Source organism: Malania oleifera, chromosome 7, assembly GCF_029873635.1.
Source record: "Malania oleifera isolate guangnan ecotype guangnan chromosome 7, ASM2987363v1, whole genome shotgun sequence".
Taxonomy (NCBI): domain Eukaryota; kingdom Viridiplantae; phylum Streptophyta; class Magnoliopsida; order Santalales; family Ximeniaceae; genus Malania; species Malania oleifera.
This window is the reverse complement of record NC_080423.1, coordinates 104,654,985-104,681,605: the sequence shown is the minus strand read 5'-3', so window position 1 is coordinate 104,681,605 and position 26,621 is coordinate 104,654,985. Positions and strand designations below refer to the sequence as shown.

General features: G+C 37.3%; 1 protein-coding gene across 1 annotated transcript; it reads right to left on the bottom strand.

The window, feature by feature from the left end:
• Positions 1–20,209: 20,209 nt before the first annotated feature.
• Positions 20,210–25,639, bottom strand: LOC131160451 (uncharacterized). The gene is made up of 5 exons (XM_058116153.1): positions 25,041–25,639; positions 22,950–22,986; positions 22,601–22,837; positions 22,447–22,494; positions 20,210–20,945 (listed from the first exon to the last, which is right to left on the bottom strand). The coding sequence occupies exons 1-5, from the start codon at positions 25,340–25,342 to the stop codon at positions 20,454–20,456; spliced, it is 1,116 nt and encodes a 371-aa protein (XP_057972136.1). The 5' UTR covers positions 25,343–25,639; the 3' UTR covers positions 20,210–20,453.
• Between the last annotated feature and the right edge of the window lie 982 nt (positions 25,640–26,621).

Here is a 26,621-nt window from a genome sequence, read left to right as displayed (position 1 = left end):
TGTAAAATCTAGTAAAACATGTTCCCATGTAAAAACACTGTAAATCATGATATTCTAAAAAACTGTATAAATCCTGAACTGATCTAATATTAACTCATGCCACATAATTAAATAAACAAAAACCCCTGTAATAAAATCTGTATTTTCTGATAATAAAAATAATTTATTCCCTGTAGAATTCACCCCGAAACACATATATACTACTGATAAAATTTCTGAAATTCCTAGCATAGCATATTTCCTTTAGCTTGGTTAACTGAACTCGTCTACCGATTCTAACTCACGCCCATGATGTTCATAATTCCATTTCCCTGAAAATATCATACATATATATATATATATATATATATATATATATATAAATTCCTATCAAATAACTGAATTCCCAGAATAATCTCATACTCACATCTCTCGAATTATAAACTATTCATTATCTTACCTGAATTCCTAGAAACACCCACTAAAATCCTAGTCTGCCTGTCGTGTATATACCAACCCTGAATTGTATAAAATCTCAATTTCTCAATTTAATCTCAGAAATACATTCATATCTAAGTTTATATATTCAATAAATTAATAATCAATCCAAAAATACCCAAATAATACCCTTACCTAGTTTTTTGAACTACGCCTGCAGGGATCCCAAAATTATACTCGCAGCGCTCACCCGAACCCTGAATTCAACTACCCTAATTTAATCAAATCAATGCTAAATAAAATACTATTTTAACATTTCTTAGGTCCATAAATTCCTAATAAACATTTAAACTTCCAAATATATCAAATTTACTTAATTCCCCAAATCTCACTCTCACTTTGGAGTGGTGCCTAGGATACCCAAATTGAAATTTTACTCCGGTCAAAACGACGACGATCGAGACTAGGACCCCGTGGTAGTGTCTGATCGTCAATTGAACTGAAGATTTAAGGAGAAATTGAGTAAAAAGTGAAGGTTTACTTTTCCCCAGGAGTGGTGAATATAACTCAACCAAATTGAAATTTCAACAATAACTTGGAATAAAAAAAAAAGACAAATAAATATAACCCAATCAAAACAAATAAACTTAGTGTCTTACCAACTTCAATGAAAAATAACAAGCTAAAACAAATAGTAACTAAGATTTTGAATAAACTGGAATTAAAAATAAATACAATCTAATAACTATTTAAATTCAAAATAAATACTTTAAATAAAAAAAACAAAAATTATAATTAAAAATAACTTTAACAATTATTAAAGAATAATAGGAGAGAGAGAGAGAGAGAGAGAGAGAGAGAGAGAGAGAGAGAGTGAGAGAGAGTGAGCTTGCCGTATGGAGGGTTGCAGCCAAGCTGCTGCTGCTGTGCTTTGCACACGGTTTGCTACTGCCACGGCCTCCAAAGGCCCCCAAAACGCAGCCTCCCAAAAGAAAATTACAAACCTACTCTAAAAGCCAAAATTAATTTTGGAATTCTAGAGTAGCTTGTTAATTTTGGCTTTTAGAGTAGGTTTGTAATTTTCTTTTGGGAGGCTGCGTTTTGGGGGCCTTTGGAGGCCGTGGCAGTAGCAAACCGTGTGCAAAGCACAGCAGCAGCAGCTTGGCTGCAACCCTCCATACGGCAAGCTCACTCTCTCTCACTCTCTCTCTCTCTCTCTCTCTCTCTCTCTCTCTCCTATTATTCTTTAATACTTGTTCAAGTTATTTTTAATGATAATTTTTGTTTTGTTTATTTAAAGTATTTCTTTGGAATTTAAATAGTTATTAGATTGTATTTATTTTTAATTCCAGTTTATTCAAAATCTTAGTTACTATTTGTTTTAGCTTGTTATTTTTCATTGAAGTTGGTAAGACACTAAGTTTATTTGTTTTGATTGGGTTATATTTATTTGTCTTTTTTTTTTATTCCAAGTTATTGTTGAAATTTCAATTTGGTTGAGTTATATTGAATTATTGAGTTTAGATTGTCTTCGCTCATGCCATGGTAGTGGTGAATAATGTGGTTTAAGGCAAATACATATGCAAGTAATGTGGTTTAAGGCAAGCTACGAACGTTAAAGTTGCTTGTAAAAATGCTCCAGTGGGGAATAATAGTTTTACACACACACACACACACTTTTAAGTTTAAAATTTGTTTTACGGCTTTGCTTTATTTTAATATGAAGTTTGATTCACAATTATAGAATAATAGGAAGAAAATGACTCGCCATTTCATTAGCTGCATTTTTAGAAACAACATGACTGCCTATTGCAAAAGTTTAATTTGGGCTTCTTCTTTTTTTTTACAATTTCAATAATGTTGGTATCCAAACAATATGATAATTAATTAAGCACTCTAAAACAATAAAGGGAAAGCGTTTTTGTCCTAAATGACCAGACAGTAAAAACTCTTCCAACAATGCATCGACATGCTTCAAATACATTTTTTGTGTGTCTGATTTGTTTTTATTTTTGGACAAGTACCGAATATGCAAGGTCAAGTTGTCACGCCCCGAACCCGCAAATGGGTCGCAGGTGTGAATATAGTAACTTAACGTGTCTCTGTATCAATTAAACATACATGATACTATACTGAATGAGGGTCTGACCCCGTGGGGTACACGTGAACCCTATACACATTCACATACACATCAAATACGCAGTGGAAATGTTCTTTCTATACATACATCATACCGTACAACGTACCATACCAGAGTCTATACATAACTAGAACCTACATTCCAAAATACCATACATACCCCAGGTGTCTACAAAACCCAATAATGACAACCCAGTTACAGAATTCGTACTTACGTAAACACTCTACGTAGCTAATCGACACCCACGCTTTCGAATCCTAGGATGCTAGTTACGGCTACTCGAAGGACCTGAAAAACATTTGTATATTCGGGGTGAGACAATTCTCAGTAAGGAAGAAAGCAAATTATATCAGTGTGTGGCATACAAGTGTTATTGCAACATAAAACATAACACGATACAGTTCCAGTATTTTCACAATTCCGTTCCAATGCATACGATACCAAACATACGGTCAGTGTTGTCACACTCAAGCACCCGATACTTAGCAATAACCGAAACCTCACAGCGATATCGTTGCCACTACGGTGTCCACTCACACCCATCGGTGACCAACCGGAACAAACAGTTTAATACAAATATAGGTACAGTCATCTCATTAATACCATTTTATACAACATACGAGTTTCCAACAGAAATAGAGATGATACCTGAAACTCCCCAATTTTCTCAAAAACTGTAACCCAAAAATCTCACATTTTCACTCGATAGATTTTCCCAAATAAGTAACCAAAACATACATACGATCGTAAACTATAGGTTTACAGATCCCGATTTCAAAAATAACTAATATAAATAAAATCCCCTCACCTTTTCCCGAATATCAAAACACGAACTCTACGACTCCAAAACTACGAATCGAGTTCCCAAAACCTAAAGATCTAAGAACTATAATTCACTAGCATTCTTACTACTACACATATACTGAAACGAAACTAAAATCGGATCCCTTACATCCGTTTTGGGTCAAAACCCGAAAATCCTTGAAATAAATTTTTGATCCGCTAAAAACGTAGAGATTCTCCTCCTGATCCACGTGGTAACTTCAGATCGTTGATTCTGGCAACTGACGGCCTTAAATCCTAGAGAGAGAGAGAGAGAGAGAGAGAATTCGAGTTCTAGAGAGAGAGAGAGAGAGAGTTTTAGCTTTCTTAGCAATGAAGCAAGTGAAAAAGATATTTATAACCCTTTGACCCAGCCAACCTCATCAACGAGATGGCGTCCTCATCGACGAGTTGTAGAAGGAAGTTCGTTGACGCTAAGGTGGCCTCATCAACGAGCCTGAGATTTCAGGATTTCCCAAAATCTCTCGGCATCTCCTCGTCGACGAGCTACTGAATCTCGTCGTCGAGCTAAGCAAGAGGCTTCGTTGATGAGCAAGGAAGCCTCGTCGACGAGTCCTGCAGATTTTCACTTTTTTAAATTTTCCTTCTCTTTTTCTCATTTATTTAATATACTTATCTTGGGTCGGGTTCCTACAACCTCCCCTCTTTACAAAAATTTCGTCCTCGAAATTTGTAATCTCCCATTTACCAATTCAACTACATACCTAACGCATATCCAACTCTAGAAAGAGCCGACGACCATCCACATGCTGTCCTATCTCAAATACATACATACCCTCTGTGACAACCTATTTATTTTACCATTTTTTTTCCATGACAATAAAAATTGATACAATAAACCTAGCAGATCATAATCAACCGGAATTCGTGGGTACTAGGGATACATCAGAAACACAACACGAAAGCCTAAGCAGCAGGAAATATAAAATCATATACATCTCAACGTACCATTTAACATAATACCAGTGTTTACTACAACCATCATATAGATACACACATCTTAAAAGTATCCAAAATAGTCCTAGGGTCTCCACCCAAAAATTTGTCTGACCCTAGCAAATACTTACCCGTCAGAAAGGGTAAATCTGCTATAACTATCTCTGCGAAGTTTTATCCGCTTTCCTATCTGGGGCTCCTAAAATATTCATATAATTTGGGGTGAGACACCTCTCAGTAAGGGAAATAAATTAATACCAGTGTGTGGCAACATGAGTATTTCTGTGTTATATATAAAAGCATACATAAGCATATTTAGTAAAACTGTTTGTATCATATTTGGGAAAAACATATATAATCATAGCATAACAGAACATACTAGATTTCCATAAGCATAATTCATTTCATATGATAATAATACAAAAACAACCCTGGTAGGTTAGCTGAATGGTGTCATATCTTACCCCTACATGACTGGGTTGTGTGGCCCGAAGGTGGGACCTGACAATGGGTGGTCGACCACTGCCAAGTCAAAATAAATATCTGTAAGTACGATGGGTTTGCCAAACCTGGTCCGTACACCAGGGGTGCCAACACTTTAATAAACCACATCGACTATCCATCATCACGCTGCCCCGTATGACAACGATAACACAATATCATGATGATCATGAACACATAGCTACGGTACCATGCACGTTTAAGCCTAAACCAAGTCAACTAGGTTCTAATAACATATAACATATTTCAAATTGTGATAAATTTCTATTCTATAATAATAATTGTCAATTCAATATCATCATATCACATTTCATATATAAGGTGAATTCAATAATAATTGCAATGATTTGCCGACGTACGGGCCGATGATTTTCATGATATATGTATATGTGCAAATGATATGATTAATGTAAAAATTAATGATATGAGATATCCATGTATCACGATTTTAGTATATGTATATGATATCAAAACCTGGTTAGCTTGGTTTAGGCTAGCACTTGCACGGTACCGTTGCTATGTGTCCATGGTCTTCGTGATCATGATATCTGTGTTAACGCCGCTGTACGGAGTGGTGTGAGATTAGATGGTCGATGTGGTTATTTTCAAGAAGTGTGCTGTTATCGCCCCTAGTATACGGACCAGGTCTGGTAGACCCATCGGACCTACAGACTAGACTATTGACTTGGCAGTGGTCGGCCAACCATTGTCAGGTCTCGCCTTCGGGCCACACAATTCAGTCATGTGGGGGTAATACATGACAACAGTCAGCTAATCTACCAAGATTGTTTTATGATATTATGTCTATGATATGAGATGAGAAATGTTTATGAAAATGCAGTATGTTTTATCATGTTTTGATATACATATGTTTTCCCAGATTTGATATACAGTATTGAATATGTTATGTATGGTATATATAGAGCACAGAATACTCATGTTGCCACACACTAGTATTAGTTTATTTCCCTTACTAAGAGAAGTCTCACCCCTAAATCTTATAAACTTTTCAGGAGCCCCGGATAGGCGAGCGGGAAAAGCCCCGCTGATATAGTGTTGTATATCTGCCCTCTGTGAAGGGTAAGTCTTGTAGGGATAGTTAGGTTTTTGTGGGGATTGTCCCTAGATTTCATTTTTAGGATGTATGTATGCAAGTGCAACGGATGTAGTAACTCTGGTATAGTGTAAAATATGAAATGATTAGATGCATGTGATTGTATGTTTCCTGCTACGTAGGTTTCTGCTGTATGTTTTGATGTATCCCTGGTACCCACGGGTCCAGGTGGATTGTGACCTGCTGAGCTGGTATGTGAGATGTGTGGTGTTGATTTTATAATGACATTGATATAGATATATATATATATATATATATATATATATATAATGTGAAAATAAGCAGGTCATGACAAAAATTAAGAGAGAAGGGGTAGAAATTGAAGAGGAGAGAGAGAGAGAGAGAGACAAAGAGTTTCTGTGTGAAAAATTTGCTGTAAAATCACATTTAGGGCTATTTATACACTGGCCTTCATCGACGATGTAATAACCCCAAAAATGGACTATGTAAGTTTAGTGGGGTGATTCCCAAAAAAAAAAAATTAAAAAAATTAATTAAAATTAATTAATTAATTAACTAATTAATTAAATTTAAAATAAAAAATAAAAAAATAATTAAAAATTATTTTTATTTTTATTAATAAAATATATTATTATTATTATTATTATTATTATTATTATTATTATAACTTACAAGCTTCCTTAAGGATTTCCTTCAGAAAGCATCTTCCTAAATTGGCAAAGCTACAAACCCCCATTCTTCTTTTTCTATTTCATTCTCTGCGCAGGAGACCTGCACAGTCTCTCTCTCTCTCTCTCTCTCTCTCTCTCTCTCTCTCTCTCTCTCTCTCTCTCTCTCTCTCTCTCTCTCTCTCTCCTTAGTTACGTGGCGGATTCTCACCCGATCAAGAATCAGAAGATACCGTTGAACTCCATTCTTTGCTGCCGTCATTTCTATTAGAGCGGATCAGTGGTAGGACGGCGTAGACGCATCTCCTGGGGTAGGTCAAATCTCTTTTTTTTTTTTATCTCATTTCTTACAAATTATAAGCTCGATTGACAAACAGACACCACCACGAGGATTTAGGGATGATTCTCTACAAGTTTAGCAGGACAGAATTCTCATGGGGTCGTTGTGGGAAAAATCCCAAATTTGGGGTACGGGGGTTATTAAGGGACTTATTTTTAATTAATTAGGATTAATTTGGAAATGCTAAAATGTTGAACATCTGAATTTGAAGTAGAATTTTTGGAATTTAGGGCTCAGGTGAGCGTTATAGGTGTAATTTTGGGACCAGCAGGCAAAAATTCAAAAAATTAAGTGGGGGTGTTAAATATTAGTTTTAATGTTAATTTGAGGTATATGGAGCCTAGGGAAGGTTAGATGAGTATTATTTTGGGGAAATAGGTTAATTAATCTAGGGAAAATGCAAATTGTAGGATTTGAATTTCGGGCACCAAGGGCGTAGGATTTGGGTCCTAACTAGACTGTCAGTAAGTCAGGTAAGGGAAATAAATTATAACAGTATTTTTAGAATTACTATGTGAATTTATATGTGAAAATGAGCATATGGTATTTTTCCTGAAAATTATTATGATATAAATATTAGATAAATTGTGTGGCATTTGAGTAATATTAAATTGTGATGCTTTGCAGTGTGAAATTAACATATTATGAATATTGAATGAAAATTGTGTGGCACATGACATGTGTTGAAAAATGTGAAATATAATGATGTGTATTTTCTGAGAAAATATTGAAATGAGAATGATTGATGTGATATTTATACGTGAGTAGAAATTATTTGCATGAAAAATGAGTTTGTACAAATTACTAATATGAGTATTTTGAGAAATATGGAAATATGTGAAATATGATATATATTATTATGAGATGATGAAATGTGCACAGAAAATGATGAGAATATTTATATTAAATTGAATTGAAATATACTGAAATATGATTGATGATATGCCAATACCGCACAATAATTGCAAGTGGGTGGTATTCCTTTCCTACTGATGTCGTTGGGGAGGTATGCTCAGTATGGATACTGTGTGTGTGTGTGTGAAGTTCCTACTGATGCCATTGGGGAGGTATGCTCAGTATGGAGATTGTGTGTGTGTGCGAAGTTCCTACTGATGTCGTTGGGGAGGTATGCTTAGTATGGAGACTGTGTGTGTGTGTGAAGTTCCTACTGATGCCGTTGGGGAGGTATGCTCAATATGGAGACTTTGTGTGTCCGTGAAGTTCCTACTGATGCCGTTGGGGAGGTATGCTCAGTATGGAAATTGTGTGGTGAAGTTCCTACTGATGCCATTGGGGAGGTATGCTCAGTATGTAAATTATGTTGTGAAGTTCCTACTGATGCCATTGGGGAGGTATGCTTAGTATGGAAATTGTGTTGTGAGATTCTTACTGATGCCGTTGGAGAGGTATGCTCAGTATGGAAATTGTAAATGTGTTGAGAATTGGAATTATGTCATTTAATGTATTATGTAAAGTACATAAATGTAAATTTATGTATACATAGATATGTAATGAGTTAAAATGGGAAATGATTATGAGAAATGAAGGAGTGTGTGTTTTATAAAATAAATAATTAAGGCGAAGTGAAACTCTCCTCCTGAGGGCATACTGAGTAAAGTGGTGCCCTGATAGGTATTAGATGTGGCCATTTCTAGTTGCATAACGTGTTAGGGTAGAGGGAAGCTACCTATATGGGCGGGCAATCTTCCTTATTCTCAGGAACTTCGCGGGTAATTATGTGTGTTGGAAATGAATAAACTTGAGAAATGATTTTAAAGCTTATAAAAGCTTGTGTTGTATATCTATATGATTATGTGAAGGTGAATATCAGTGTATTTTCTCAGATGATATGTTGTTTTGAAAAATAAAGCATGTTATAACTAAACTCATATGGTCACACACTGTAAATAATTTATTCCTTCTTACGGAGATGTGTCTCACCCAAATTATCTAAATTTTTCAGGGAACAGGGATAGATTGGGTGGTAGAGCTCCGTGATCATTGGGAGCTGGGACCCTGACACACACAGGGTGAGTTTTTGGTGGACTAGGGAGGCGTGATTCCCTAGGGTCGTGTATTTTTTGGGTATGAGATAGTATTATGTAAATATGTATGTTAATACTTTGGATATTGTATTTTGGATGATATACATATACTGTCTTCCGATGTTAGGTTGTATAAATAAAACGACTTTTTACCCAGTACCCAATGCAGGTCGGGTTGTATGAATGGTAATAGGGTTGTTGATGTGGTTGATTTGTGAATGTTATGGATGACGTGTGAATATGTGATTATTTATTTATTATTGAGAAAAAAAATTGTATGAAAATTGGGGCGTCACAGTTTGGTATCAAAGCCTAGGTTGTTAGGTTTTGTAAACTTTAGTAGACAACGGAATACAATATTAGAGTATAGGAGTGGATTTTGAGGGAAATTGGAGATGGGTAGATTGAAATGTGAGTTAGTGGTTGTTTGAGGATGAGGTGAGAATTTAGAATTCTATCTTGTGGTCTAGAGACATAAGTACTGGGGTCGTTTCTGTGTTTTTTCTGGGGTGACGATTTTAGGAAAACCATGGATACTATCATTGGGTCTTGTTTCTGAGTAGTAGGGGTGAATCCTAAATGGGGATTAAGGATGTGGATATAAGAATAATTTATGGGGTATAGTAGTGTATGGGTTGTGTGATAGTAATTGTATGCTGAGATTAGTTGTTTCCTTTGTGAGATGGATTCGGAGAATAGTAACACGAGTGTGGGAGGTGATGGAGTAGGACCTTCCAGTATGGGTGGTGGAGACCCTGATGCAGTATTGCATAGCGTCACTCAGCAGGTGATGGCTGAAATGGCTAGGAGCTCGGGGAGCGGAACTGCCTGATTGAGCAGTTCACGCATATGCAACCCCCGTCTTTTGCTGGAGGAGCGGACCCACTGGTAGCAGAGAACTGGGTTTAGGACATAGAGGATGTATTGGTAGTCCTCTCATGTACAGACGATCAAAGGGTATTATTTGCCACATTTAAATTGACCGGGGAAGTAAAGCAGTGGTGGAGGTCAGTAAGATTACTTGAGGAGTAGAGGCTTGACCCTGTAGTGATGACGTGGAGTCACTTCAATGAGATTTTCTTCGAGCGGTACTTTCCCGCTACGGTCAGGAGTGTGAAGGCATCAGAGTTTCTGTATCTAACACAGGAGTCTATGACGGTGCAGCAGTACGCAATGAGGTTTGTTGAGCTGTCCTGGTTCACCCTGTATATGGTGCCAGATGAGGAGAGGAAGGCAAGGAAGTTTGAGGAGGGCCTAAGACAGAACTTGTATGAACAGGTGGTAGGTTTTCGAGCTTAGACCTTCTCGGAGATAGTGGACAAGGTTGCGGTGATCGAGAGCAGCATACAGAGAGACGCAGCAGCCCAGAGCTAGAGGAAGAGGCCCGGGCCTTCTGATTTTCAGGTAGGGCCTAGTCGAGGGTCGTGGAGGAGATATGATAACAGAGGAGGACGACGACAGGGAGGAGGAGATCAAGTAGTACAGGGTAGACAGATGCTCCCTTCTTGTCCCAGATGTTTGAGGAGGCACCCAAGAGAGTGCGGAGTGAGGGAGGTTTTCTACTATCAGTGCCACCAGCTTGGGCATTTTGCAAGGAAATGTCAGGCACCGCCAGAGGTAGCAGCTGCTCCTTGACCATATAGAGGAGGTTATCAGGCACCTCGAGGGGGACAACAGAGGAATACTGCTCCAGTGCGAGTTTATGCACTGATGCTGGGAGATGCTGAGGCGGCAGGAGATGTGGTGAAAGGTACGGTTTCAATGCTGTCATTTAAAGCTATTGTCTTATTTGATTCTGGGGCGACTCATTCTTTTATCGCTCGGGATTATATTAAGTTTTGTGGGTTTGAGCCTCAGCAGTTAGATATTAGTTTGTCTATTGCTACGCCGACTGGGGCTGTAGGGATATGTAGAAAGATACTCAGAGACTGTCCGGTGGGTATTCAGGGGAGGTCTTTATCAGCTAATCTGGTAGTTTTAGACATGCATGAGTTTGAGGTAATCTTGGGTATGGATTGGCTAGCTGCCCACTATGCTAGCATTGATTGCCATCAGAGAGAGGTAGTATTCAGACCTCCAGAGGGATAGGAGTACAGATTCGTGGGATCACATGTGCACACCCCACCTCAGTTATTATCTGCTATTCAGGCGCATGGATTGCTATCAGAAGGTTGTGAGGGATATTTAACCTATGTGAAGGCAATATCAGAAGGGAAAGTGAGGGTGGAGGATATCCCAGTGGTGAGGGATTATCCTGATGTATTCCTTGAGGGTTTATCGAGACTACCTCCTGATTGTAAGGTAGAGTTTGTTATTGATTTGCCTCTAGGGATAGCACCGATTTCGAAAGGCCCGTATAGAATGACATCGGCAGAACTGAAAGAATTGAAAGAGCAATTGCAAGAACTATTAGATAAGGGGTTTATTCGGCCCAGTGTGTCGCCTTGGGGAGCACTGATTTTTTTTGTGAGGAAGAAGGATGGGTCGATGAGGTTGTGTATCGACTATCGGGAAATAAACAAAGTGACTATTAAAAATAAATACCCGCTCCCACATATCGATGATTTGTTTGACCAGTTACAGGGGACACAGATCTTTTCGAAGATAGACTTACACTCTGGGTACCATCAGGTGAAAGTCAGGGCGGAAGATGTTCCAAATACGGCATTTAGAACACGGTATGACAATTATGAATTTCTAGTTATGCCATTTGGTTTGACGAATGCTCTTACAGTGTTTATGGATTTGATGAATAGAGTTTTTCACCAGTATTTGGATCAGTTTGTGGTAGTATTTATTGATGATATACTGGTGTATTCGAAGAGGCCAGTGGAGCATGAGGAACATCTGAGGATAGTGCTTCAGATGCTGAGAGAGAAGAAGTTGTATGCGAAGCTCAAGAAGTGTGAGTTCTGGCTGAAACAGGTTACCTTCCTTGGACACGTTATATCCAGGGGTGGTATTTCTGTTGATCCGAATAAGATTAAGGCGGTAGTAGATTAGGTACGACCAAAGAATGTGCACGAGATCAAGAGTTTCCTGGGATTGGCTGGGTACTACCGCAGGTTTGTTGAGGGCTTCTTTAGATTGTCAGGCCCGTTGACCAGATTAACCAGGAAGGGAGTGAAGTTTGAGTGATCTAATGAATGTGAACAGAGCTTCCAGGAATTGAAGTAGCGACTCATCACTGCACCAATGTTTACGATTCCTTTAGGAGAAGAGGGGTTTGTGATTTACAGTGATGCGTCCCATAAAGGGTTTGGATGCGTATTGATGCAGCGAGGAAGAGTGATAGCCTATGTCTCACGATAGTTGACAGAATATGAGAAGAACTATCCTACCCACTATCTAGAGTTGGCGGCGATTGTTTACGCGTTGAAGATTTGGAGGCACTATCAGCTACCCACCTAGGAAAGGCTAATATGGTCACTAATGCTTTGAGCCGAAAATCAGTGGGTTTATCTATGTCTACAGTGGAGATTCAGCATCCGATTTAGATGGATCTAGAGAGACTTGGTGTGGAACTAGTAGAGGGCGATTACCAGGCGTTAATTGCTGACTTGGTTTTGCAACGGACTCTATAGGAGAGGATTAAAGTAGCTCAGATGAATGATGCAGAACTAGTAGAGCTTATGGGGAAGGTACAGGATGGTCAAGAAATAGAGTTCAGCATCTCAGATGATTGAGCCTTGAGGTTCCGTACCAGGTTATGCGTTCCTGCTGACCCTGATATCAAGAAGGTTATCATGGAAGAAGCACATATCTCCCTATATACTGTACATCCTAGTAGCACTAAAATGTACAGGGATCTTCGAGAGTCCTTCTGGTAGAGCAACATGAAGAGAGAGATAGCTCAATTTGTGGATCAGTGTTTGATGTTCGTGAAGGCTGAGCATCAGAGACCGACGGAATCATTGCAGCCACTCCACATTCCTAAGTGGAAGTGGGAGCATAAAACGATGGATTTCGTCACAAGATTGCCACCAGCATTGCATGGACATGACGTTATTTGGGTAGTGGTGGATTGACTAACAAAGACTGCTTACTTTTTTCCTATCAGAGTTAGCTACTCCATAGACAGATTGGCTAAGTTATACATCCAGGAGATAGTTAGGCTCCATGGCATCCCAGTGTCCATAGTTTCAAACAGAGACCCATGCTTCACATCTCGTTTGGAAGAGTCTGCAAGGGGCCATGGGTTCTCAGTTGTCGTTCAGCACAGCTTTTCATCCTCATACAGATGGGCAGATGGAGAGGACGATATAGATTCTAGAGGATATGTTGCGAGCATGTGTGCTAGACTTTGGAGGTCGTTGGATGCAGTATTTACCACTGGTTAAGTTTGCGTATAACAACAGCTACCAAGCCAGCATTGGGATGACACCATATGAGGCGCTGTATGGTAGGAGGTGCCGATCCCTGTTGTACTAGGATAAGATCGGGGAGAGATATATATTGGGGCCAGAGCTGATACAACAAACTCATGATAAAGTCAGAATCATTAGGGATAGGATCAGAACAACACAGAGCCGATAGAAGAGTTATGTAGATACTCGCCGGTGAGAATTGGAGTTTGACGCAGGAGATCACGTTTTCTTGAAGGTGGCACCGATGAAAGGGGTTATGAGGTTTTGGACGAAGGGTAAGCTGGGCCCTAGGTATATTGGACCATTCGAGATTCTTGAAAGAGTGGGTCCAGTTGCCTATCGGTTGGCACTACCATTGGTCCTATCTATAATCCATGATGTATTCCACGTTGCTATGCTGAGGAAATACGTCCCAGACCCATCCCATGTGATCAGCTATGAAGCACATGAGTTGAGAGACACTTTAGCTTATGATGAAGTGTCAGTGCAGATTCTTGACTGGAAGGAACAGGAGCTACGTATAAAGAAAATTCCACTGATGAAAGTTTTGTGGCACAATCATGCCGTTGAGGAGGCTTCCTGAAAACTAGAGGATCAAATGCGCTAGAAATATCCACACTTATTCAGTGGAGCTTAGAGTTGAGCCAGTCAAGTGAATGAAATAATATTGTATATTTTTATTTGTATAGTGTAACGTATGATAGATAGGGTTTTTAATTTTGAAATATGAATGACTTTGGGAGAATTTTAGAAAAGTTGTAATCTCCCAGAACCCTCGTTGTAACCACGGTGTTTCTCCACCATAAGTGAGGGTAATTAATAAAATTGGAAGTGTTTTCTCTAAGAATGAGAAATAGACGAATAACAAATTTCAAGGACGAAATTTTTATAAGGAGGGGAGAATGTAATAACCCCAAAAAGGGACTATGTAAGTTTAGTGGGGTGATTCCAAAAATAAAAAAATAAAAAAATTAATTAATTAAATTTAAAATAAAAATAAAAAATAATTAAATTTTATTTTTATTTTTATTAATAAAATATATTATTATTATTATTATTATTATTATTATTATCATAACTTACAAGCTTCCTGAAGGACTTCCTTCAAGAAGCATCTTCCTAAATTGGCAAAGCTGCAGAACCCCCCCCCCCTTTTTCTTTTTCTATTTCATTCTGCGCAGGAGACCGCACACCTACGCTCTCTCTCTCTCTCTCTCTCTCTCTCTCTCTCTCTTTCTCTTCATTCTCTCTCCCTCTCTCCTTAGTTACGTGGCGGATTCTCGCCCGATCGAGAATCAGAAGATACCGTTGAGCTTCATTCTCCGCTGCCGTCATTTCTACCGGAGCAGATCAGTAGTAAGAGCGACATAGACGTATCTCCTGGGGTAGGCCAAATCTCCCTTTTTATCTCATTTCTTGCAAATTATAAGCCCGATTGACGAACGGACACCACCACGAGGATCTAGGGATAATTCTCTACAAGTCTAGAGGGACGAAATTCTCGTGAGGTCATCGTGGGAAAATCCCAAATTTGGGGTACGAGGGTTATTAAGGGGCTTATTTTTAATTAATTAGGATTAATTTGGAAATGCTACAATGTTGAGCATCTAGAGTTGAAGTATAATTTTTGGAATTTAAGGCTCAGGTGAGCGCCGTATGTGTAATTTTGGGACCCACAGGCAAAAATTCACAAAATTAAGTGGGGGTGTTAAATATTAGTTTTAATGTTAATTTGAGGTATATGGAGCCTAGGGAAGGTTAGATGAGTATTATTTTGGGGAAATAGGTTAATTAATCTAGGGAAAATGTAAATTGCAGGATTTGAATTTCGGGCACCAAGGGCGTAGGATTTGGGTCCTAACGAGACTGTTAGTAAGTCAGGTAAGGGGAATAAATTATAACAGTATTTTTAGAATTACTGTGTGAATTAATATGTGAAAATGAGCATATGGTATTTTGCTTGAAAATTATTATGATATAAATATTAGATAAATTGTGTGGCATTTGAGTAATATTAAATTGTGATGTTTTGCAGTGTGAAATTAACATATTATGAATATTAGATGAAAATTGTGTGGCATATGCTTGTGTTGAAAAATGTGAAATATAATGATGTGTATTTTCTGAGAAAATATTGAAATGAGAATGATTGATGTGATATTTATACATGAGTAAAAATTATTTGCATGAAAAATGAGTTTGTACAAATTACTAATATGAGTATTTTGGGAAATATGAAAATATGTGAAATATGATATATATTATTATGAGATGATGAAATGGACACAGAAAATGATGAAAATATTTATATTAAATTGAATTGAAATATACTAAAATATGATTGATGATATGCCAATACCGCACAATAATTGCGGGTGCGTGGTATTCCTTTCCTACTGATGTCGTTGGGGAGGTATGCTCAGTATGGAGACTGTGTGTGTGTGTGTGTGTGTGAAGATCCTATTGATGCCGTTGGGGAGATATGCTCAGTATGGAGATTGTGTGTGTGTGTACGAAGTTCCTACTGATGTCGTTGGGGAAGTATGCTCAGTATGGAGATTGTGTGTGTGTGTGAAGTTCCTACTGATGTCGTTGGGTAGGTATGCTCAATATAGAGATTGTGTGTGTGTGTGAAGTTCCTACTAATGCCGTTAGGGAGGTATGCTTAGTATGGAAATTGTGTAGTGAAGTTCCTACTGATGCCGTTGTGGAGGTATGCTTAGTATGGAAATTGTGTTGTGAAATTCCTACTAATGCCGTTGGGGAGGTATGCTCAGTATGGAAATTGTGTTGTGAGATTCCTACTAATGTTGTTGGGGAGGTATGCTCAGTATAGAAATTGCGAATGTATTGAGAATTGGAATTATGTGATTTAATGTATTATTTTAAGTACATAAATGTGAATTTATCTATACATAGATATGTAATGAGTTAAAATGAGAAATGATTATGAGAAATGGAAGAGTATATGTTTTATAAAATAAATAATTGAGGCAAAGTGAAACTCTCCGCCTGAAAGCTTATTGAGTAAGGTGAGTGCTCTGATAGGTATCAGATGTGGCCATTCCTGACTGCATAACGTGTTTGGACAGAGGGAAGCTACCTATATGGGCGGGCAATCTTCCCTATTCTCAGGAACTTCGCTGGTAATTATGTGTGTTGGAAATGAATAAACTTGAGAAATAGTTTTAAAACTTATAAAAACTTGTGTTGTATATCTATATGATTATGTGAATGTGAATGTCAGCGTATTTTCTTAGATGAAATGTTGTTTTGAAAAATAAAGCATGTTATAACTGAACTCATATGGTCACACACTGTAAATAATTTATTCCTTCTTACTGAAATGTGTCTTGCCCAAATTATCTAAATTTTTTAGGAAACAGGGATAAATCGGGTGGTAGAGCTTTGTGATCATAAGGAGTTGGGACCTTGACACACACAAGGTGAGTTTTTGGTGGACTAGGGAGGTGTGATTCCCGAGGGTTGTATTATTTTTGGGTATGAGATAGTATTATGTAAATAAGTATGTTAATGCTCTAGATATTGTATTCTGGATGATATAAATATACTGTCTTCCGTTATTAGGTTGTATAAATAAAACGACTTTTTACCCAGTACCCAATGCGGGTCGGGTTGTATGTATAGTAATAGGGTTGTTGACGTGGTCAATTTGTGAATGTTATGGATGACGTGTGAATATGTGATTATTTATTTATTATTGAGAAAAAAAATTATACAAAAATCGTGGTGTCACAGATGAGTCACGTCACCTCGTCGACGGAGTCAAGAAGAGAATTCGTAAATGAGTGCTCCTCTTCGTCGATGAAATTCAGAGTTGTGTTATACATTCTCTCGGTATCTTCTTGTCGATGAGACATGCCCCCGTCGACGAGCCCCTCATGTGTTCTCTTCGACGAATTCCCTGTATTTGTCGACAAGAGCCTATTACTTCTCTTTCCCTTCTGTTATTAAATAACAATAATTATTTGGGTCTCTACAGTATAAGGTATATCCCCTCATTATCAAGAGACAATTTGGAGTGGGTTTTGGAACTTCTCAAGTCATTTTGAGAAAATTCATTACAATACTACATCGAAATCATTGAGGGGTTCCATAGTGAAGTTTACTCCTCCTGACCAAGGATCCATCTGACATGCTACCTTTGAAGCAATACCTACTATAGCCAACACTTTAGAATTCACTACCTTTATTTTCTTGAATCCTTTCAACCTACAATTTCATCCATTGAGTTGCAGTGTCTGCAATATATTTATGAGTGACACTTGTGCCATTCTTTTCCTTGGTAGTATTTCTATTCACGAATAGATCAACATACATTAGCCCCTTACTTTGTGACTTGCTGACACTTGGCTGAAATTTAAGGGCCTCTAAAAATCTTAAGGCTCTCACCATATCCTATTTTTTCCCATGCGTCCTCTGTTGTGGTTTTTGTTCCATATCTCAGGGCCTTCAAAGCATTTAAGGAATTCCATTCAGGATATTTTGCTACCCTGTGAGGTCATTTGCAAAGAAAATAGGCAATGGGCGATTGATTTTCCCTAGTCACTATATATCAGCCCTTTAAGTCCCTAGATGAGAAGGGTTGGAGGCCTATTCATCTTATTAGGTCTCTTTGGATGGCTTTCAGAGTAATTATATAGACATTTCGTAGCAGTGGGAGTAGAGGGAAGGTCACAAACTTCTTGTCTCCATACCTCATTTTTAGGCCAACTCTTGAGTCCCTATAGAAAGTGAAACAATCTATCAAACTTAGCTTGTCTTCGATATCAAGCATCAAGGCCTGAAATTCTCAAATGTATTCTCAAAACGAGCCTGTCTATCGTAGATCATATACCCGGAAGCAAGCCATATACTTGACATTTTCGAAGTGGAATTGTATCTTCAAGGCTTGTTTTAATTCTTCCCAAGTGTTGATGGTACAACGATTTTCCAAGATATCTTTACAATTGGTCCTCCACCACATCTTTGCATCATCCATAAGGAATATCATGGCAAGTGTCACTTTGTCCTCCACCAATTTGACTCAAGAACATTTGAAATGATGTTCTAAGTCAAAGATGAAGTTATCCAATTCCTTGGCATCACAAGCCCCACCATAAGATTTTGGGTCCGATATTTTTACCTGGTTCCCTTCCTAAGCATTTATTGTGGATCTGCTAAACATTTAGGCCACTACATTCAAATTGGCATTGAACTCCTACAAATGGTTTTGAAATTGATACATCGTGTTACGAAACTTTTTGATTTCTTTCAGCTCCCCTTTGAAGGAACTAATAGACTCCTTCACATGATTTGCAAGCACATAAAAGTTCTCATTAAACTCTAGAGAAAAAAAAATCCTCAAGCTCCATTGGCGCTTCTTTTCAAGATGATAATGATGACAACACACCCTTTATCCTGTTCAAGGTTCTTTTGGAAGCTCTCTTGGCCCATTCTCTATGGATTTAACATGCTATGTTGGCACACCCTTCATGAGTTTCTTGAGCAGCCTCAAACTATGTTGGCATATGCCCTTCTCTTTCAATAATTTTGTAACAAACACCTGGAGCTTAAGGAAACTTGTCTCTAGGGTTTAACTCAACAACTCTTGCCTCAAGTGTTTCAATGTGCTCCATCTTAACAAACTTGGAGGTTCTCGTGTTGCTACTTATGTTGATTGACTACTATGCTCTGATACCAATTATTGCAAACCCACAAATGCTAACACTAAAGAAGGCCACACGACAGTTGCTAACCCTTCCCTAATTGAGTTAGTCAAAGTTTACACGTTCACACTTGCAAGCACAAGAATCACATTAGTCTTTAAATAGGAAGAATAACCTGAGAGAGAAATGAAACACGACCATAGTCCATATAAGCAAGAGTTAAATACGCATAAGACATCCAAAGACAAATAAAGTGCACCCTAACTGTAAATAGTAAAACGCAACGATAATAGCATCTGCTCATTTTATCCAATCAACAAGGCAATAGTAAAAAGAATTAATAGAACCAATTCATTTATCAATATAAATCCATAGGGAGTTATACATAGAGTCAAAATCTCTCTTTGCAATTTCATTACATTATCACCAACTAATACTAAGCAATTTTCCTATTAGTTTAAAGTCAAAGAGATCATTAGGAGCATGTTTAGTTCTAAAAAAATATTTTATTATATATATAAGATTATTTTTCAAAATTTTGAGATTCATATTAAGAGGACAAAAATAAATGGTTAATTATGATTTTTTTTCTTTTTTAGATTCCAAATAATTACAAAAGTCAATCAACTCTTGTTTTTTTATTTTTTCAAAAATTATGTAAGAAATTAGAATTCTAGAAAACAATAAAAAAAAAATTTCCAACTTTTCTATACAAAATTAGAAAGTTGGAAAATTTTTAATATTTTTTAATTATTTGAAAAATTAAAAATTGAAAAAGAAACTATTTTCTAGATGTGAATAATACCAAAAAAATATTATTTTTATTATTATTTATACAAATAAGCTGAATTTTTGTGAATCTTTGAAAAGCTAAAAACAAAAAAACAAAAACAAAAACTTCTTCATACAACTAAAAGAGCTACACTACTTAACTCTGACTAACAATGCAATCAAAATTCAGTTCTATACTAGAGACAAACACAAAATTTTTGGTAATGGTAATACTTATCTTAACAAATATGATTTTTGATAGAGAATTTGAATTTTTTCTGAAACAATCAAAACACTAAGTAAATAGAATCAAAATTTGAGAGATTTTGATATGAAGTGCAGTAAAATGAGAAGCAAGCACCCCATCTCTTCTTTCACAGAAATGTGATGGAGTTAAAATGCTGGACAGTGTAAGGAATGGGAATGCTGACAAGATGAAAAACAAAGATGTCAGAGCTTCTCCATTGAACATGGAAAATGAATCCAATCATATCAAAGTATAATCCCACCACAACGCAGTTATTATGGAACAAGACACAAAAATACACGTCCTGAAACCATAGGTTAAAACACCCCTATAATTTTAATTTTCTTTTTTTTTTTTCTTTTCTTTTTCTGTTTTCTTTCACCCCCACCCCCCCAAACAGTCAGTACACAAATTTTACAATGGAATTAACAGATTTACCCAGTTCGGATTCTATCCAACCAATCCACACTCTTCCGCGCTCTTTCTAGCTGTTGGTCTATGCTTCTTCGAGGCTTCTCGTGATACTCCACACTCCTGCGAGGCCTTTCCATGTGATCGAAAGGTATTCTCAATTTTTCAAGCTTATCAACATTGGCAGGCTTGAATTCATAACCTTTTAGTTTCTCAGGCCTATCGGTGCTTCGCCGTGGTTTCTCTCTCCGGTCAGTGCTTTTCCTTGGTGCCTCAAAACAGTCGGTACTCCTCCTAGAATGTTCAGGCCGGTCTACACTTCTCCTCGAACTGCTCCTCTGAGAAGGTGGTTTTTCAACTGTAGAAATGAACTTCTTAAGATGCCTAATGTATTCCGGAAATAGTTCCAAGTTGCAGTGATTCCCCCCTTTAAGCCACAAGGGTTCGTACTTTTCTCGGCACAGCTCCCAAAGCTGCTTACCATGAGAGCAGTCGACAACGTCATCAGAAGTTCCCTACACAAAATAAGCAAAAAAGAAATAGTAGTCAATGAAGAGAGAGTAGATGTAGAGTCTTGAGTGAAAAAATGTACGCAGAAAATTCAAAGCCGTTTTGTTTGAAGTAGATTTTGCTTATACTGGGTCATTGGATGCAACACATCAGGTGTTTTCATTCACTGAGATGCAGTCTTGCTCAATGAAAAGTGACAAAAGATTGTATGTCTAAATGTAGCAAAGGATGAGTATTTTTTCCAGTTCCTACGACATTTTCACAAATATTATCATGAATGATGGATCAACAGTAAGTTGCTCCTTTGTGACCGATTGGTCATGGGTACGAGTCCAAGGAAACAGCCTCTCTACATTAAAGTAGGGGTAAGGCTGCGTACACTGTGACAACCCTCCTGTTACCCTCGTGAAGCGGGGAGCCTTTATGGCCCGGGGACGCCCCTTTAATGTTGTGCAGATTTCTTCAGGCAAAATGTGTGGGCAAATAGAGTGGAAATCCCAATTTTCATATATTCAAACCTAAATTGTCATTTCCTCACTCAGCTTTCATCTCCAGTTGTTTACTCATTACTTCAATCAATGCTCTTTGATTGCCGATTTGGTGGGTCGGGATGAGTGTGTTGGTATTCTAATCAAAAGAAAAAAAGGTGAGTGTTCCTGTGCAGTGACCTTGCATAAGTGTCACCAACAGGTAAATTCTGCCTTAATGTGTATTCTAGATCCTATAGCAGTGACAAAATAAAAAAAAACAAAAGATGTATCCACATAAAGGGCCCCCCCGCGCCGCGGGGGGGGGGGGGGGGGGAGAGAGAGAGAGGAATGGAGTGAGAAAGCAGTTTTCAGATTTACACTGTCATATGCACATGTACATACACATACTAACCAATTTTTTCAGTCGCACTTAAACTTTAACACTCATAAATGATGCACAAAATTGCTAACATAAATTTAGCACAAAACAGGAACTCTTCAAACACATGCAGGGCAGCAGGGGAAACAAGCAATCGATTCAAGCCCTTGCCATAATGCTAAGATCTTCACAAAAATTAAAGAACTAATATTACACAAAATGTATGTCTACAAGAAGATCTGGACACACAATGAGACCTGAAAACACCATAATTTATAATGTCTATGAACATAATTTCATTTGGCAAAACTTATTTATATTGGGTCTATTTGCAATTCTTGATCTGATACAAAACTGTATATTGCTATTAGGATAGAAGTCACTTTTACCACCATGTTAAAGTTCTCTCATTCTTTGAGCTTCCAATGGAGGAGAAGACTCCCCTCCCTGCCTCTCCTGACTCATCTTACTGATTACATAGATATACCCTTGTAAGTAGTTCTTGTAAAGTGACTTTTGCTTGAAAAAATGAGAACTAGGCTTCTATGCTTGCTAAGACTCAGTAGATATCACACTTTTTCTGCTCATTCTTTTATTTGGGATGCTTTATGCAGCTGTCAATATCAAAATTGTTAGAATGTGATGGTAGATACTTACATGAATTACCAGTACAGGACACTTGACCAATGGGATTTTGTCAATATTCTGCACAGCATCAGTCAAAAATTATTTTTCAGACAAAGAAAAATGTGCTTGAAATGCCTTTTTGGAAATGCTAAGAATCAAATAGATTAAGAAACAAGTATGTGACCTTATAGATGTCAAACCAATATGTGCGTTTCACAGGATACATAACCCTTAAGCCTGAAAGTATAGAACTATGCAGAACAACAGCTCTTAGTCGAGGCAACCGAGCTGCAAGATCCAAAGTGGGGCCACTTCCAACAGATTGGCCATAAAGGATGATATCCTCCTGCTTGGAGCCATAGCTCTCTTCAAGACACTTATATGCAGCTTCAATGTCTGCATAAGTATTGTGCTCACTTGGCTGCAAAGTGTACACATTGCACTTCAGAAGGTGTTTTCAGGTACTACAACTATGAGAAGTAGTATTTAAAAATACTAAAGGATACTTGTGCCACAAAAAGTTCTGTTTTTACCTTTCCAGATGATTGCCCATATCCAGAATAATCATATCTGCAAGAATTCAGGAAAAGTGTTTTGAGAAATTTTCAAATCTGATGTTTTACTGCATAGACAGATATAAATACTAATTTATGCATGTGAGCACATGTACGGAAAATTGTTTCCTGAGATAACAAATCATCCTTTTTGGCCTAAAGTGACCAACCGGAACACAATACATTTGGCATCAGCATAAGAACTGATAGTCATCTCACAAACTAACAGTATAAATGACATTGTCACTCCCATAAAAACTATAAGCTTCTATTAAAATAAATATGATGACACTATGTGTCAGCTGAAATTATTTCCTGACACGAAAAATATCTTTACCATATAAAACCAAACACAATTTAGGAAAATAAAAAAGAAAGAGCAGGCTTCAAAGATACAGCTACTCTGCTCCAGATTTGCAAAGAGCAGTGGATTGCTGTTGTTTCCAGCTGGATTAGTGGGCAAATTGCTAATGATCTTAATGTAAGCCTTGATGTTTGCAACACTCTGCAGAGTGGTTGATGTTTTGTACCACGGAATGGCATGCCCTTGATGCCTTGCTTATATAAATTTCCCTTCAATGATAAAAATAAATAAATAAATAAATAAAGAACTGCTAATAACGGTAGAGATGACAGAAATTTTGAAGTACAGTTTTGTATGAACAGTATATCCACATCTCAGGGGCACGGATAAATTCTGCATATAAAAAGTATCTTAGTTAATCAATGGAACAAAATTAATCCAAGATTTGAACATCTAGAGGACAGTTGTCTCTGGGGCGCTTTTTTCGTTCAAGTTCCGGGCATCAAAGCACATCCAAACTTTCCTACTTGGGTATCAAAACTAAAAGCAACTCCAGTATGCAACCATCAATAAAAAAAAGGTACTAACCACACTTTCATTCAATTTCTAAGCCTAAAACATTCGTGGCCACCAAAGATCTGATTCATTTTGAAAAAGCAGCCCCTATATGATCTAAAATTATTTTTCAAAGGCCAAACTAAAGCATAATACCAAAGCAAAGATATCTTTAGCTGGATTACTATTCTAAATCCCATAATTAATCTATTTACCAATGGATGGTTCAAATGAAAATACTCTAACTATAGAAACAAAAAATTACAGATCGACAAATCTTTTAATTCAAATAACTATTTTTTTTACAAGATGAATCACAATAGCCTTATAACAACTACTAGGGCCTGGGGGACCAAAAACCCTTTCTCACCAATCTGTCACATTCCCAGCCTCTATAACATCTTGTCCATGTCATTTTTTTCTCAAATTTTTGACACAAGTTCTATTTGTCCTTCCCCTGGAAGAAGATAACTTAGATAAGGATCATTTGCATTTCTTTTTTGTGGCAAGCTTCCTAATATTCTCATATCTCTGTTCTCAATTCTGTACGGTTACACTCATCTTCTTCTTCTTCCTATACATCAAGAAAACCATAAAAGCTACAGTTGCCCAATAATTCCAAATCCAGAAACTGTAAAGAGCAAAAACGCCAGTCTTAAGAGACCTGAATCGCTCTTAATCATCCAATTACGCTGCTTATCAATTGATTAAGCAGTAAATACCCAAGTGGGTCGAACAAACACATGACAACCACCATCTTCCACCAACAGAGAATCATTACTCAATCAAATTTAATTAAGCACCGTACTGGGGCAAACAGTTCTGTCCCACACTTTAAAAAGAAGTGAAAAGAACAGATCTAAAAATGGAAGAAAATACCTTGTTAATTTAATTTCACAACTTCAACATACAAATCAAGAACTTCAGGCCAGGCTAGGGAATGTATAGTGTTCATTCCCCTTTCATTGTGAAATCTCTAAACGACCATTCAACACAGCTAAAATCTCAGTTTTCAGTTTTCAGCCAACCCCTCCAAGGGTCTCAACAACTCGTATGAAAGAGAGACTTATATTTTGGAGAAAGAACAACAAAACTACCAACAATTTAGACATGGGTATGCATCGAATTAACCAGAATTCCATAAAAATAACCAAACAACCATCAAGATTTTTGAAATTGAAGAGAAGGGCGATGGTAAAACAGAGCAGTACCCCATCAGATTAACTCGCAAGTGTATGCTCAATTCGATGAACAGCTCGTACATCTGACCTATATCTGCGGCATTACCGTGAGAGTAGAGAAGAGTGGTGGTGGCCATGGGGTAGCGAACGTAGATTGCGACGATCTCGGAGCCCCGGCGAGTGGGCAGCTTCAGAACGTCGACGTTTTCACGGTGGGGGAAAGGGTCCAGGAGCAGGAGACCAGTTGCGTGGTCTGTGAGCAGCTTGTAGGATGGCGGATTGGGTGGGAAGAAGGCGAACTTGGCCGCCATGGATGAAGTCACCCCACCCATCTCTCTCTCTCTCTCTCTCTCTCTCTCTACAACTCAAGCAGGACCTCTTTCTTTCTTTTCAAAACAATTCAACAGCGTTTCTCCCTCTAGTTTCTCTCTCTAAGCGTGCAGAGAGAGAGAGAGAGAGAGAGAGAGAGAGAGAGAGATCTTTGCGGCCTGCTTGCCTCCGACCTTTTTGTTTTTGGTGTTCAGCTCAGTGAGGAAGAGACAGTGGGGAGGCATGACCGCGTGTTTCTCTCTCCTTCTTTCTCTCTCTGAATTTTTTCAAGATAGAGAAAATTAATTTTATTATTTATTATTTTGTGGGAACTTTTGGATGCAGTCTTATTGTTACCTTGCGTAGCTTACAATTTTTTGGTGAAATTACACTTATACCCTTGGAAGACATACCAATACTCCTCGGTATCATATTACTAGATTAATTTTCAACTCTAATCTCTTGTTGTACAGGATTTTAGCATATAATCCTCATAGTACACATTTTAAAGAAAGTTTATATGTGTAGATAGAGGAACATCAAGGTTACATATTTAAATGTAATACGTAATATTTTTTTCTTAGAAAATCTATTAACCTCCTATTTTATAAATTATTGCTTGCACTACTAAATCATTGGATGATCCATGAGCAATGCATGACATGTAACTTAATTTTTAATCTTTTAATTTCTAAATTTTATAAAAAATTTCTACTACCCAAGTTCGAATTTTATTACACGCACATATTTCATGTTGAGTAGGATTCATTTCAAAATTTTATCTAATTTTATTTCATATACATATAACTTTATTCATAACCCCGATAAATAGAAACTTAAGAATAATAAATTTATAAGTAATGAAGATTATATCGAAATTCACAATACACACTTCGTGTCTCGTATCTTTAATTTGTCTCAAGATAAATGGGTATTTTCATCTCAACCTCAATCTCATCTTGGACTCGAACCCCTCCTCCAAAGCATAAAAAGCACACAACATATTCTTTAAAATATATTGTAAGGATAATAATTAATCTTAATTTAATATAATTAAAAATATATGCGCACTCAGACACATGTATGCATGTCTGTTAATATGCACAACAAATTCAGAATGAATTATAAGTCTATCAAGACAAAAACATTTTGCACAAAGTCGGGTGAAAAATTGTAAATTATCTTTTAACTCCAAAAATTTATCTTAAATCATAACACTCATCTTAATTCCTATCCTTTTATTTATTTTTTTAATAAACTCCCTAGATGTCTATCGCTTTTAATTAGATAGAAAAATTATTA